This window comes from Leucoraja erinacea, chromosome 1 (assembly GCF_028641065.1).
Source record: "Leucoraja erinacea ecotype New England chromosome 1, Leri_hhj_1, whole genome shotgun sequence".
NCBI classification, from domain to species: Eukaryota; Metazoa; Chordata; class Chondrichthyes; order Rajiformes; family Rajidae; genus Leucoraja; species Leucoraja erinaceus.
Genome location: NC_073377.1, coordinates 122,405,517 through 122,419,810, shown reverse-complemented (window position 1 = coordinate 122,419,810; position 14,294 = coordinate 122,405,517). Strand labels below are relative to the sequence as shown.

The 14,294-nt window shown below is 44.0% G+C and overlaps 1 protein-coding gene across 6 annotated transcripts in view; it reads right to left on the bottom strand.

Moving 5' to 3' along the window:
• Positions 1–14,294, bottom strand: part of LOC129701414 (thrombospondin type-1 domain-containing protein 4-like) — a 552,304-nt gene that overhangs the window by 29,775 nt on the left and 508,235 nt on the right. For all 6 annotated transcript variants that reach the window (XM_055642598.1, XM_055642615.1, XM_055642572.1 and 3 more), the window contains 4 exons: positions 12,700–12,829; positions 9,404–9,608; positions 2,111–2,284; positions 46–219 (listed from right to left, as the gene is read on the bottom strand). In XM_055642598.1, coding sequence (XP_055498573.1) covers positions 46–219; positions 2,111–2,284; positions 9,404–9,608; positions 12,700–12,829 — 683 coding nt within the window. The remainder of the gene's footprint in view (positions 1–45; positions 220–2,110; positions 2,285–9,403; positions 9,609–12,699; positions 12,830–14,294) is intronic.

Below are 14,294 nucleotides of genomic sequence, written 5' to 3'. Positions count from 1 at the left end.
AATTCAATTGACATGATGTGTTAATTCAATACATTTGCATCATACCTGGCTCCATGGCCCAGTAAACCAGCTAAAGTTCTCATTGCATGGAACAATGTTGCAAGTTTGGACATCTGCTGGCTTTTCATTTCCACAGCCTTCTAAAGGTAAACTACTGATGTGATTCATCAAACACACCACTGATCTCGTTTGGATGCCGTTCCCACACTCTGCAGAACACTACAGTAGGACAAAATTAAAATAATTAGCAACCTATCAATGACAATAATCATATCACATTGAAGCCATTTTTCTTTTTGCAACTGGGACAGGGGATAAAGGATATGAAAGCTAGGGCAGTGGGATGTGTCTCCCGCAAGATGTTTAGTTTATAGTTTAATTTTTATTATTGCCACATGTAGCGAGATGCAGTGAGAAGCTTGCTATCCATTCAAATCACACTTTACACAAGTACAGGTGCACAACCTTTCATCCGAAATTCCAAATAACGAAAAGCTCCAAATAGCGGACATTTTTTCGGTCCTTGAAGAAAGGTCCTTGAAGACGTTCACCGAGGGCGGCCCGCAGAGGTGACAGCGGAACCTCCGGTCGGTCCTCGAAGAAAGGGGAACTAAATCCCCATTCATAAAAGAGGTGAGGGTATATTGCGTGGGAGGGTTAATAATTGACAATCTGATGCTGCCTGCCCGCTGAGTTAAAAAGTTCCCACGGTAGACTCACGATACACATTGTATCGTGAGTCTTGCGTGGGAACTTTTTAACTCGGCGAGCAGGCAGCAGCAGATTGTCGCTCCCTTCAGTTTCTCTGGAGTTGGAGGGACAGGGAGACACAACGGCTTTTGAGAATGGTGGGCAATCACTTCCAAAGTTCTGCCCACACAGTCAGTACACCTCTCCTACACTTGTCTCCCGCACTAAGATCATCTCGCAGAGAATGATCCCAGCCTAACCCTCCCTATTCTGCAAGAAAAAAACTACATTGAAGACTCAAACTCGCGATCGAGTAACTGCCGGGATCGAGGCGCAAACTCGCGACCTTGCGGATATGAGCCGAGCACTCTACCACTGCGCCAGCCGTTAAAATCTACGCTAAAAATCTTCCATTCCGAAAGCCGAAAAATTCCGAATTACGAAAAGTGTCTGATCCCAAGGCATTCAGATAAAAGGTTGTGCACCTGTACAATAAATCCTCTACTGTAATAACACAGAGAGCCGCATATTGCAACTTCTAAATCTATGAAAAGTGATTCATTTATTGTTACCACAAAGCACATTGGATATTTTGTGCACAACAGGATCCTGATGGTTTCTGAAGTGGGAGATCAGGAACTTGGCTGGGCTCTGACAGAAGATTTTGCACCTTTATTACCCCCAGATATGATGCCTGAAGAATGGTGGATAAGTGGTGTTGTTCCTTTTTTAAGAGCTGCAGTGCTAAGTCAGGTAACACATCCGATGAGCCTTCCTTCACTGGTATGGAAATTATTGAGAAAGTCTTAAGAGATAGGATTCATGTACATTTGGAAAAACTGGGGTTGATCAGCAAAAACGTTTCAACAGAGGGTGCCTAGTATGTTGAACTCATTGCCTGTGAGGGTGGTGGAGGCTGTTCTCTCATCACATGAACAAAGTGGTTGTATAGAGTCATGGAATCACAGAGGCATAGTCATACAGCGTGAAAACAGGCACTTCCCCAATTTGCCCATGCCGACCAACATACCCCATCTAAACTAGTCCCATCTGCTTGTGTTTGGCCCATATCCTATTCATGTACATGTTTCTTTAACATCATAGTACCTGCCTCAACTACCTCCTCCAGCAGATCATTCCATACATCCGTTTGTGTAAGAAAGGTGCCCCCTGGTTCCTGTTGAATCTTTCCCTCCTCACCTTAAACCTATGTCCTCTGGTTCTCAATAGCCCAAATCAAGGGGATGTGCATGGTAAATGCCATGACTTGCAGGGCTCCAGATTTAGTGCTGGTGAGTGGGATTTAGGTTGGTTAGCTTTGTCATTGACCAGCACCAACGTGATAGTCAAATGTCTTCCACCTGCCTGATGGTACGATTGTAGTCTGAAGTCATGTGAAATACCTAATAATGTTCCTTACCCTTGGACTCCAATCTGTGTGGAACCAACTCTTTGCGCAAGGGCCCCTGTCACAATTTTCAGTGTCGGCAGGCTTCAACTGCATGTTGCATTCTTCATCGTCAACGATGTCGCCAAGGTTGTCAATGCACTTTACATCCCGGAGGCGCTGCCCCACTCCGCAAGGCACCGAGCACTGTCACAAGGGCGAGAAGAAAAATAAGTTGTAAATAAACTGATAAAGAAGTTCTTGAAAACACACAATATCAGAACGGAACCATTCTGTTCACATTCTTCTGACCGACTGCTTATAGTTTTATGTTTGTTGTAATTGGAGACGACCCTGGAACTCCTCAGGCAGAGTTCTTTGATATAAATGTGGCACAGTGGAGACAACATCTCTCTTCGACTCGGGATGGACATCCCAAATCACTCATTTTAACATTATGTGGCCAAGAAAGGTTCCCTTTAGTGTATAGGTGAGTAGTAGAATCGAGAAGCAGGCGATGGGAATATGTCGAGAATAAATTGTGACTGGTTTTGGATTAGTTAGTGGGTGGTTGGTGATTGGTGCAGTCTCGGTGAGGTTAAATGGTTTGTTTGTGTGATGAGACTATTAAATCCATTTCAATTTGCAATTTCAAAAGGCAGGGAGCATGCTGGAATAAGGGGCTTTGGGATTAGAGTCATAGAGTCATACTGCACGCAAGGAGGCCCTTTGGCACAATGGGTCCATGCCCCTTCTAACCCAGTCTAGTTTCCCCGTGATTTGCCCATATCCCTCTAAACCTTTCCTATCCAAATGGCTGCATTGTGAAATTATAGGTGACTAATGGATGGGTGAAGCAAGTGAAAGAGTGCTTTGTTTTGCCCAAATGTTCATTTTCAATTCACATTCTCGCTCCTGCTGACCAATAATGTCTGCAGGTTTTCATTCAGAAGGGGTGCGGCACAGTGGCGCAGCGGTAAAGTTGCTGCCTTACAGCGCCAGAGACTTGGCTTCAATCCTGCCTGAAGGTGCTGTCTGTGACCGCATGATCTTTCTCCGGGTGCTCCGGTTTCCTCCCACATCCCAAAGACTAGCAGGTCTGTAGGTTAATTGGCCTTTGTAAATTGTCCCTAGTAAGTAGGATAGTGTACGGGCAATTGCTGATCATCGTGTACTCGGTATCCACGCTGTATCTCTACATTAAACCAAAATGGAGTTCTCACAGACTAAACTGAATCCTACATTTGATTATTTCCTGTAGCAAAGGCAACTAAAATGTTTGATAATTAGAGCCACTAATGGCAATTATGTCATTGAAATTATGAAAGCCAGTTTATGGCTACAATTGGTTGGTTTGAAACAGACCAGTCAAACATAGTTAGTTTTCAGAAGGCAGTGAGCTATTGATTTTGGGACCTACATCAAAAGATTTATAGACCCACAATGAAACAAATTACATAGTAATGAAAATACAAGATGGAATTTAACTCTGAAGCAGGGTCTCGACCCGAAACGTCACCCATTCCTTCTCTCTCGAGATGCTTCATGACCCACTGAATTACTCCAGCTTTTTGTGTCCACTTAAGGTATTTAACTCTCCTCGCTAATTCTATATATGTCGTTGAATATTGTACCTCATGATACTGTTTTTTTTTTTTTTAAGTTGATCCACCCAACAGTACAGCTATGGTAATTATCCTGTAAAATACTATGCCTAATGCCTGGTCTGCACAAGCCTTCTGTAAAATACTCGAGCTCACGATAATGGAGCCTTAATGATATAGTCAACCTTACCTAACCTCTTAAATGCTGAGCTGCCAAGACAGCTGCCAGATTCAAGAAAAAGCCTTGTTAATCTTGGAAAATGCAGCCTGCACAATGTAACCAGAGTCCTCTGGTGGTTTTGTAGGCAGACTGGGTGAATCAAACAGTTTACCCATAATCACAATGATGGGTCCCAAAATGATATCTGATATAATATCTGAAATATTGGTCAGTGAGACCAGTAGAGCTTCTCCAGGATCAGGATAATTATATAGTTTGGTGTAATTTAGTTACAGCATGGAAAAAGCCCACCGAGTCCACACTGTACACAGCGATCACCCGTACACTAGTTCTATCCCACATACAAGGGACAATTTCCACAAGCCCATTAGCCTACAAACCTGCATGTCTTTGGAATGTGGGAGAAAACCGGAACGCCTGGAGAAAACCCATGCAATCACAGGGAGACCGTACAAACTCTGAATAGACAGCACTCGTAGTCAGGATTGAACCTGGATCTTGGCGCTGTGAGAGCATCTCTAGTGCTGCGCCACTGTTCTGCCCGTCTGCTGCCATCCTGAGCTCCCACCATGTGAAATACCCAGATACGTCCACACCTGCGGATCTGCTGGTGGGGATGATGTGCGAGCTGGCTGGGTTACTACTTGCTCAGGTTTAGCCGGGTGTGTTAGAATGAATATCTGGATAGCAAAGCTACAGGTAGCTGCCTGCCTTTTAAGTTCATTGCCAATTCAATAATTAAGTTTGCTGATGACACTGTGGTGGTGGGCCTGATCTCAGACAATGATGAGAGGGCATACCGGGAGGAGGTGGCTGATCTAGCACTCTGGTGCCAGGAGAACAGCCTCCTCTTGAACATCAAAAAAACGAAGGAGCTGATCATGGACTTTAGGAGGGCACATCATCCGAGGACGTACACTCCATTGAGTATAAATGGGGATCCTGTGGATAGGGTGAACTGTTTTAAATATCTGGGAGTCCACATCTCTGAGGATATGACATGGTCATCACACGCCTCAGCACTGGTGAGCAAGGCAAGGCAGCGCCTTTACCACCTCAAGCAATTGAGGAAATTCAGAGTGTCTCCGAGGATCCTCCAGTGCTTCTACGCAGCGGCGGTGGAAAGCATCTTGTCCGGGAACATTACCATCTGGTTCGGGAATTGCTCTGCCAAGGACAAGAAGGCTCTGCAGAGAGTAGTGCGTTCGGCCGAACGCACTATGGGAACTTCACTCACCCCCCTGCAGGAACTATACAACAGGAGGTGCAACTCCAGAGCAAACAAAATCATGAGAGACCTCTTCCACCCCTGCAACGGACTGTTCCAGCCGCTACGGTCAGGCAAACGCCTCCGTTGCCATGCAGTGAGAACGGAGAGGTTGAGAAGGAGTTTCTTCCCAGAGGCAATTCGGACTGTAAACGCCTTTCTCACCAGGGACTAACTGTACAGAACGTTTTTTCCTTCTATTATTTATTATATAAAATAATATGTGTGTTATGATTGTGTTTATAATTTGTTTGGTTGTTTTGTTGTTCCGCGAGCATTGCCACTTTCATTTCACTGCACATCTCGTATGTGTATGTGACAAATAAAACTTGACTTGACTTGACTTGACTTGAAGTTTAGAGCTACAGCTATCTGACCAGTCAATTGGCCCGTGTGTGGACGTGACGTCGAAGGACGAGAAGCCGAAGCAAAGAAGTGGAAACCAAATAACCAAACGGAAACAAAGCCGAAAAGCCAACCAACTGAAAGCGTGGGACGCCTAAAAGCCAACTCACCGAAAGGCCGCTCTGCCAAAACGCCAACTAACTGAAAGGCTGCATCGCCTAAAAGCCAACTTACCGCAAGGCCGCTGCGCCAAAAAGTCAAATAACGATCCAGTCTTCCCCCGGCCAGTGATGTGATGGACGTGGGGATCTTGACCAATCGCTGACAAGTCCCGCCCCCGGCGACGTCATGTCCGTTATTTGGCTTTTCGGCACAGCGGCCTATCGGTGAGTTGGCTTCTAGGCGGCGCGGCCTATCGGTTAGTTGGTGTTTTGGCGTAGCAGCCTTTCGGTTAGTTGGCTTTTAGGCTTTGTTTCTGTTCGGTTATTTGGCTTCCACTTCTTTGCTTCGGCTTCTCGTCCTTTGACGCCACATCCGGGTACCAATTGGCCAAGAGCAACTCCAGGAAGTATTAACTGTCTATCTATTTACTGGTTTACACCTTTCCTCTCTAGTCAGTTCCTCTATTTAAATTCCCATTAATTCAGAGCCGTTGGGCTGTATCTCACTAAACCAAACCTCTTAACCAAACTTCCACAGCTGGATGAGATTATGAGATAATAATTGACAGATGATCTGCAAGTTTTCCGAATTAGATGCTTTCAGCAGTGTATGGCCTATATACAGCGCATTCAAAAAGTATTCAGACCCCTTCACTTTTCCCACATTTTGTTAAGTTACAGCCTTATTTTAACATGGATTAAATTCATTTATCATCAATCTATACACAATACCCCATAATAAAAAAGCAAAAACAGGTGTTTAGAAATTTTTGCAAAGTAATTAAAAAGAAACTGAAATATCACATTTACACAAGTATTCAGACCCTTTACTCAGTACTTTGTTGAGGCACCTTTGGCAGTGATTACAGCCTCTTGGGTCTGACGCTACAAGCTTGGCACACCTGTATTTGGGTAATTTCTCACATTCTTCTCTTCAGATCCTCTCAAGCTCTGTCAGGTTGGATGGGGAGCGTCGATGCACAGCTGTTTTTCAGGTCCCTCCAGAGATGTTCGATCGGGTTCAAGTCTGGGCTGCGGCTGGGCCATTCAAGGATATTCACAGACTTGTTACGAAGCCACTCTTGTGTTATCCTGGCTGTGTGCTTATGGTCGTTGTCCTGTTGGAAGGTGAACCTCCGCCCCAGTCTGAGGTCCAGAATGCTCTGGACCAGGTTTTCATCAACGATCTCTCTGTACTTTGCTCCATTCATCCTTCCCTCGATCCTGACTTGTCTCCCGGTTTCTGCCGCTGAAAAACATCCCCACAGGATGATGCTGCCACCACCATGCTTCACCGTAGGTATGGTATTGGTCAGGTTACGAGTGGTGCAAGGTTTCCCCCAGACGTGACGCTTGGCATTCAGGCCAAAGAGTTGAATCTTGGTTTCATCACACCAGAGATTCTTGTTTCTCAAGCCTTTTGTTAAGCCCCAAGTGGGCTGTTGTGTGCCTTTTACTGAGGAGTGGCTTCCGTCTGGCCACTCTACCGTAAAGGCCTGATTGGTGGAGTGCTGCAGATATAGTTGTCCTTCTGGAAGGTTCTCCCATCTCCACTGAGGAACTCTGGAGCTCTGTCAGAGTGACCATTGGGTTCTTGGTCATATCCCTGACCAAGGCCCTTCTCCCCCGACTGCTCAGTTTGGCCGGGCGGCCAGCTCTATGAAGAGTCCTGGTGGATTCAAAGTTCTTCCATTTAAGAATGACGGAGGCCACTGTGCTCTTTGGGATCTGCAATGCTGCAGAAATTGTTTTATACCCTTCCCCAGATCTGTGTCTTGACACAAGCCTGTTTTGGAGGTCTACGGACAATTCCTTTGTCTTCATGGTTTGATTTTTGCTCTGACATGCACTGTCAACTGTGGGACCTTATAGAGACAGGTCCCTATATAGACAGCCTTTACAAATCATGTCCAATTAATTTAATTTACTACTGGTGGACTCCAATCAAGTTGTAGAAACATCTCAAGAATAATCAATGAAAACAGGGTGAACCTAAGCTCAATTTTGAGTGTCATAGCAAAGGGTCTGAATACTTATGTAAATGTGATATTTCAGTTATTTATTTTTAATTACCTTGCAAAAATATCTAAGCACGTGTTTTCGCTTCTTCATTCTGGATTATTGTGTGTAGATTGATGATTAAAAAAAAAGAATCCATTTGAAAATAAGGCTGTAACGTAACAAAATCTGGAAAAATGAATGGGTCCGAATACTTTCTGAATACACTGTAGGAATCAGGCTGGACTGATTAATGATAGGATACCGCTTTAGATGTTTGATAAGATTGGTGGCACGGCGGCACAGCTGGTAGAGCTACTGCCATACATCGCCAGAGACCCAGGTTCAATCTTGACCTCGGGTGTTGTCTGTGCGGAGTTTGTATGTTCGTCCTGTGATCGTTGGGTTTTTTTCTGGGTGCTCTGGTTTCTGTCCACATCCCAAAAATGTGCGGGTTTGTGTATTAACTGGTCTCTGTAAATTGCTCCCAGTGTGCAGGGATAGGATGTGAAAGAGGGCTGACATAAAACCTAGTGTGTGAATGGGTGATCGATGGCCTGCATGAATTTGGTGGGTCCAAGGGTCCTGTTTCCCAGCTGTAGCTCTAAGCTAAAAAGATCCCGACCATTGCCGTACCAAATTATTGCAACAATTATTAAGGATCAGCCTTTACAATTTCAACCGCTGCCTGTCCAAATGTTGATACAAGTCTTTTTCTTGGGCGTACAGTCGACTTGTTTTCTCTAGCAAAACATTTCAGCTGCTGGGAGATCTAGTGAGCACACTGAGGGTTCACTCAGGGGCATTGACTCAGGGGCATTCTGGGTGTTAGGGGTTATGGGAAGAAGGCAGGAGAATGGGGTTAAGTGGGTAAGATAGATCAACCATGATTGAATGATAGAGTAGACTTGTTGGGCCATATGGCCTAATTCTTCCCCTATCACTTACAAACTTCCAATATTGTGAAGATACTGGCTTCCATGAAATCAGTAAGGTGAGTTGTGGGATGGTGATGCCAGTCCGTTACTGGATTGATGTCTCAAAATCAGACCTAGAACTGCCACAGGCTAAGTAAGTTGTGGCATGAGTTGGACCTGGGGTATGCTGGATGTGTTACTGGATGCATGGCTACCATGTGCAAGCAACTGATTTGATTAATAGAGTCGCAGAGAATGGAAACAGATCCTGCAGCCCAACTCATCCATGCCAAACCTGATGCCACATCTAAGCCAGTCACATATGCCGGCATTTGGCCCATATCCCTCTAAATCTTTCAAATCCAAGTACCTGTCCAAGTTTTAAATGTTGTTGTTGTACCTCCTTCAACCACTTCCTGCACTGCAAAAGGACACAACGTGCTGGAGTGACTAAGCGGGTCAGGCAGCATCTCTGGAGAACATGGATAGTTGACGTTTTGGCTGGTGACCATAGAGTGAGTTTAGTTTATTGTCACGTGTACAATAAACTAAACTCAACACAAGTGTCACGACCCGAAACGTCACCTCTCCTTCTTCAGACAACACCGTGTTCCATAAACTCACCACCCTCTGAACTCTCAGATAAAATACCCTACACATGGGAGGTGAATCATTGCCTTGCTCTGTGATTACTCGAAGCTTGTATTGACTAATGTTCAGTACTGATGAAAGGCAATGGTTCCTCGGTTACCCTACCACAGAGGTTCAGAGAGAGATGATGTCAGTGTAAGACTGTGTGTGGCCTCTGTTTATGCCAATTGCTTCTGTCAATGCTCCCACCAGTTGGTTTTACCTCGCTCCACTCTGTCCTGATGTGCCACTCGCTGCAGATTTTCAACTGGCAAGTGGTTGTCGTTTCAGGTCTCTCGAGGTGCCGGCATCTTTCAGGCTGCACACTGGTCGTTCGATTGGTGTAGACCTGCCTGCAAAGAACCTGCCGATGTTGTATCCCAGGTCCACATGTCTTGCTGCATTCAGACCATTCACCCAGGTCCCAGCTTTGAGAAAAGTAAGAATATGGGTTTACATACGTGAGATCCTTCCAAGTGGGAAACTATCAGAAAGAACTACTAATATTTCTGATACTTCTGACATTGTTATAACATTGTCCAAGTGCATCATTGTGTGAATAAACATGTTAATATTTAGAAACAAGGAACCACAGATACTGGTTTGCAAAAACTACACACAAAATGCTGGAGGAAACTCAACAGATCAGGTAGCATGGCTGAAGAACATGGATAGGTGATGTTCGGGAGAGGACCCTTCTTCAGTCTGAGAACTTTAGACTTTGAGATACAGTGAGGAAACAAGGGCTCCGGCCCACCAAACACGTGCTGCCCAGCGATCCCCATACACTAGCACTATCCTACACACTAGGGGCAATTTACAATATTACTGAAGCCAATTAACCTACAAACCTGGACGGCTTTGGAGTGTGGTAGGAAACCGGATCACCCGGAGAAAACCCACGCAGTCACAGGGAGAACATACAAACTTCGTACCAACAGCAACCATAGTCAGGATCAAACTCGGGTCTCTGGCGCTGTACTGCAGCCACTCTACCACTGCGTCACTGTGCCGCCCAAACGTCGGAAGAAGGTCGTGACCCAAAACATCACCTATCTATGTTTTCCAAGGATGCTCACTGACCCTCTGAGTTACTCCAGAATGTTGCGTCTTTATTCTATGTTAATATTTCTAGCTTACACTTGTCAGTGAAGTTCATGCAATCAGGAAAGAAAGAATAAAAAGCAAAAACAGGAAAAAAAGGTAAATGGACATTACGAAAATACTCTTTACACAAATTCTGATGTCCTGTAGTTTCTAAAACTGAATGGTTGATTTAAAAACTTTTGAACAAAGTGGCTTCTTGTGGAGCTAGATATTTGCGCCTGCTTTCAGGACAGGAGGTCCTTTCGCCAAGATTCTTTTCATCACTATTTCCAGGGATTCTGTGTAAAATGGCATCACAGAGAAAATGTGGTAAAGAAGGTTTTTGGTACATTGGTCTTCATCAGCTAGGGAACTGAGTATAGCAGTTGGGATGCTACATTGTAGTTGTTCAAGAAATTAGTGAGACCACATTTTGAGTATTGTGTTCAGTTTTGGTCAACTTGCTACAGGAAGAATGTTGTTATGCTAGAAAGAGAGCTGAGATGATTTACAGGATGGTGCCAGGACATGAGGGCCTGAACTATAGGGACAATTTAGGCAACCTAGGACTTTATTTCTTGGACTGCAGGAGGCTAAGGAGTGATCTTACAAAGGTATATAAATTCATGTTGCAGTTGTATAAGACATTGGTGAGACCGCATTTAGAATATTGTGTTCAGTTCTGGGCACCATGTTATGGGAAAGATATTATCAAGCTTGAAAGGGTTCAGAAAAGATTTACGAGGATGTTGCCAGGACTTGAGGGTGTGAGATTTAGCGAGAGGTTGAGTAGGCTGGGTCTCTATTCCTTGGAGCGCAGAAGGATGAGGAGTGATCTTATAGAGGTGTACAAAATCATGAGAGGAATAGACCGGGTAGATGCACAAAGTCTCTTGCCCAGTATCGAGGACCAGATGACATAGATTCAAGGTGAAGGGGAAAAGATTTAATAGGAATCCAAGGGGTAACCTTTTCACACAAAGGGTGGTGGGTGTATGGAACAAGCTGCCAGAGGAGGCAGTTAAGGCTGTCTCTTAAACTAACCATTTAAGAAACAGTTACAGGGAAAGGGAAAGGGCAGGTTTGGAGGGATATGGACCAAGTGCAGGCAAGTGGGACTAGCGTAGCTGGGACATTGTTGGCCGGTGTGGGCAAGTTGGGCCAAAGGGCCTGTTTACACACTGTATCACTCTATGACTCTATGAAGGGAATTGATAGGGTAAATGCACAGACTCTTTTACCCAGAGTGGGGGAATCAACAACCAGTGGACATAGGTTTAAGATGAGAGGGCAAAGGTTTAATAGGAACTTTTTCAATCTGAGATTGGTGGGTACATGGAAGCAGGTACCGGAGCAGGTAGTTGAAGCAGGTACAATAACAAAATGTAATAGACACTTAGACAGGTACATGGATATGAAAAGTTTACAGGGATATATAGCCAAAATGAGGGAAGTGAGATTAGCTTGGATGGGGCATCTTGATCGGCATAGACAATTTGGGCTGAAGCGTTTGTTTCCATGCTGTGTGATTATGACTTCAATGACTATTGCAGATGATGGGGAAAAGCATGCATGTAATCCATCCACAGTGTCTTTAACTTTCATGTCACATGCAAAATCAAAGAGAGGAAAGCGTTTGTTCCTTATTCCCTGAAACCCGCTGAGTGATACAAACAACAAAGAGATTAAAAAACTAAAAGCAGGGTATTCAAATCTATTTTTAAATCATTTTAAATGACCTTCATGAAGTTACGACTTGCTGTTGGACAAGTTTTGCAAAGTTTCTCCAATGTGTGTCCTTGCAGATGCTAAATACATTATTTTAACTTCAGATTATGGCTAGTGGGGGAAATGGAAATTCTTCAAATGGGCTGGTGGCTGGAACTGAAGTATTTCACTAGACTACAAGAGAGAGCTTTAATTCTGTACCCCCACCAACACACCCTGTGCTTATGCTGGGAAAAGCAAGTTTCCATGCCTACCCTAACCAACCTATAAATCCTCATCTTGACAAGCAACCAGCAAGCCACCCCAAAAGATCAGATCAAAATTGTTCCTATCATGACCAATGCCATTCAATAAAGCCACCAGTGAAGAACATTTGTTATACATTTAAGCAGAAAACATTGCTTCCATTTTTACTGCATCTGCTCAATCTCCAGTGGTTACTTGTTATTACATTGCAATTTCATAGCCTTCATGGGACTTTGATTAAGTCTCTGTTTCTGCTGGCCCCTGGTTGGATTGCATCCAAACTATGGAGACTGTTCTCCAGGTTTATGAAGGGCTCCATTTAAAACAAAATTGAGTAAAGTTTATTCTGTGTGCGATTACACTGTATTTCGCCTTCAGATCAACTGCAGATAAATACACAATAGGTATATTTTTGGTTCAGACCAGTTATTGTAATAAGCGACGTCTTTGTGAACGTACTAAGCTGGGCATGGCTGTGTGTTGCAAGCTTCCTCCTCTGGTGTTGGCCTCATTGTAATTTCACACAAGTTTTCAGATACTTCTTCATGTGTATTCCTGTTAACACACTTAAAAATGAGAACACGGCTCCCTAAAAATCAAGAAAAGATATTCATTATTAACAAGGGCAGCGCCTACTCTGCATAACTTCTTAATGAATATAATGCATCAAAAATTAAGCAGTCAACAAACATTTTCAGCTTTAGCGATGAGCATTGTATCAGGACTTCAATTTTCCATTGAATGGGGGTAAATTTTGTTGATCTAGGTTGTTAGAAGCCAGAGAGTTGAGGTATTTGTCAACCATGATCTAATTAAATGGCAGAACAAATTTGAGAGCCTATATGAGCTCTTATATGAGCATATATTCTCTTTCATTCATAATTTGATGAGCATGTTGAATTGGCAGGATATGTCTTGGAAATTCCAACCACTAACTAACCACTAACCACCAATAAAGAGCAGCACAGTGGCGCTGCGGTGTAGTGCCAGAGACCCAGGTTCAATCCCTCATGTGTAGGATAGTGTTAGTGTATGGGGTGATTGCTGGTTGGGTCAGACTTTTCCGCGCTGTTTCTCTAAAGTCTAAAGTAAAGTCAAGAGCATCTCAATTGGTTGCAACAACATGAACTTCCGTCGTGAACACGAATGAGCAAAGTTAAGGAATTACAAATGGAATCACATCTGATTAATGGAAATGGGCCATGAGGTTGTTGTTGTCCAATTTGCAGCCGGTAGTTACTTTGCATCTAGCATCTTATAATAGACAAGGCTCTGAACGGCCATTTGTGTTTATTATACAGTGGTGTGCAGCGTGAGTTACGAAGAACTGATCACCTTAGTGTTTTAGAATCCTCTGATCTGAAATGTAATGCCCCTGTCCCACTTAGGAAACCTGAACGGAAACCTCTGGAGACTTTGCGCCCCACCCAAGGTTTCCGAGCGGTTCCCGGAGGTTGCAGGTGGTTGCCGGAGGTTGCAGGTAGTGGAAGCAGGTAGGGAGACTGACAAAAACCTCCGGGAATCTCCAGGAACCGCACGGAAACCTTGTGTGGGGCACAAAGTCTCCGGAGGTTTCCGTTCAGGTTTCCTAAGTGGGACGGGGCATAATAATAAAGCTTTTCTCAGCATTATTTCAGTTTCTCACTCTTCACTCAAAGTTTTTCACTTACAATCTTTTTGTACAATCACAATTGGGTCGGTTGCCTTATTACTAAACCTGATTTACATTGGCTATGCTTAATGGAAAGATCTGATTTTACTCAATCAAGGCGAAGCATGACACAGGGTTTCAATACCGGGCAGCAACACAACTTGCAGTGTCAGCATCACAATGTTGCTAGTTGTTTCCCAGACCATATGTCTTGTTTAATTAATTTAAAGGGGAGAGAAATACATTCTTCATAGACTAAGCTGCACTTCAAATTGGGTTGAAACTGGGTTCTCATCAGTGGAGCTGCGACAGCTTCAAGTTTCTTGGCAACAACATCACTGGCAACCTATCCTTGTCTCTTCACACATGATAGCGTGATCAAGAAAATAAATCAGTGTATGTA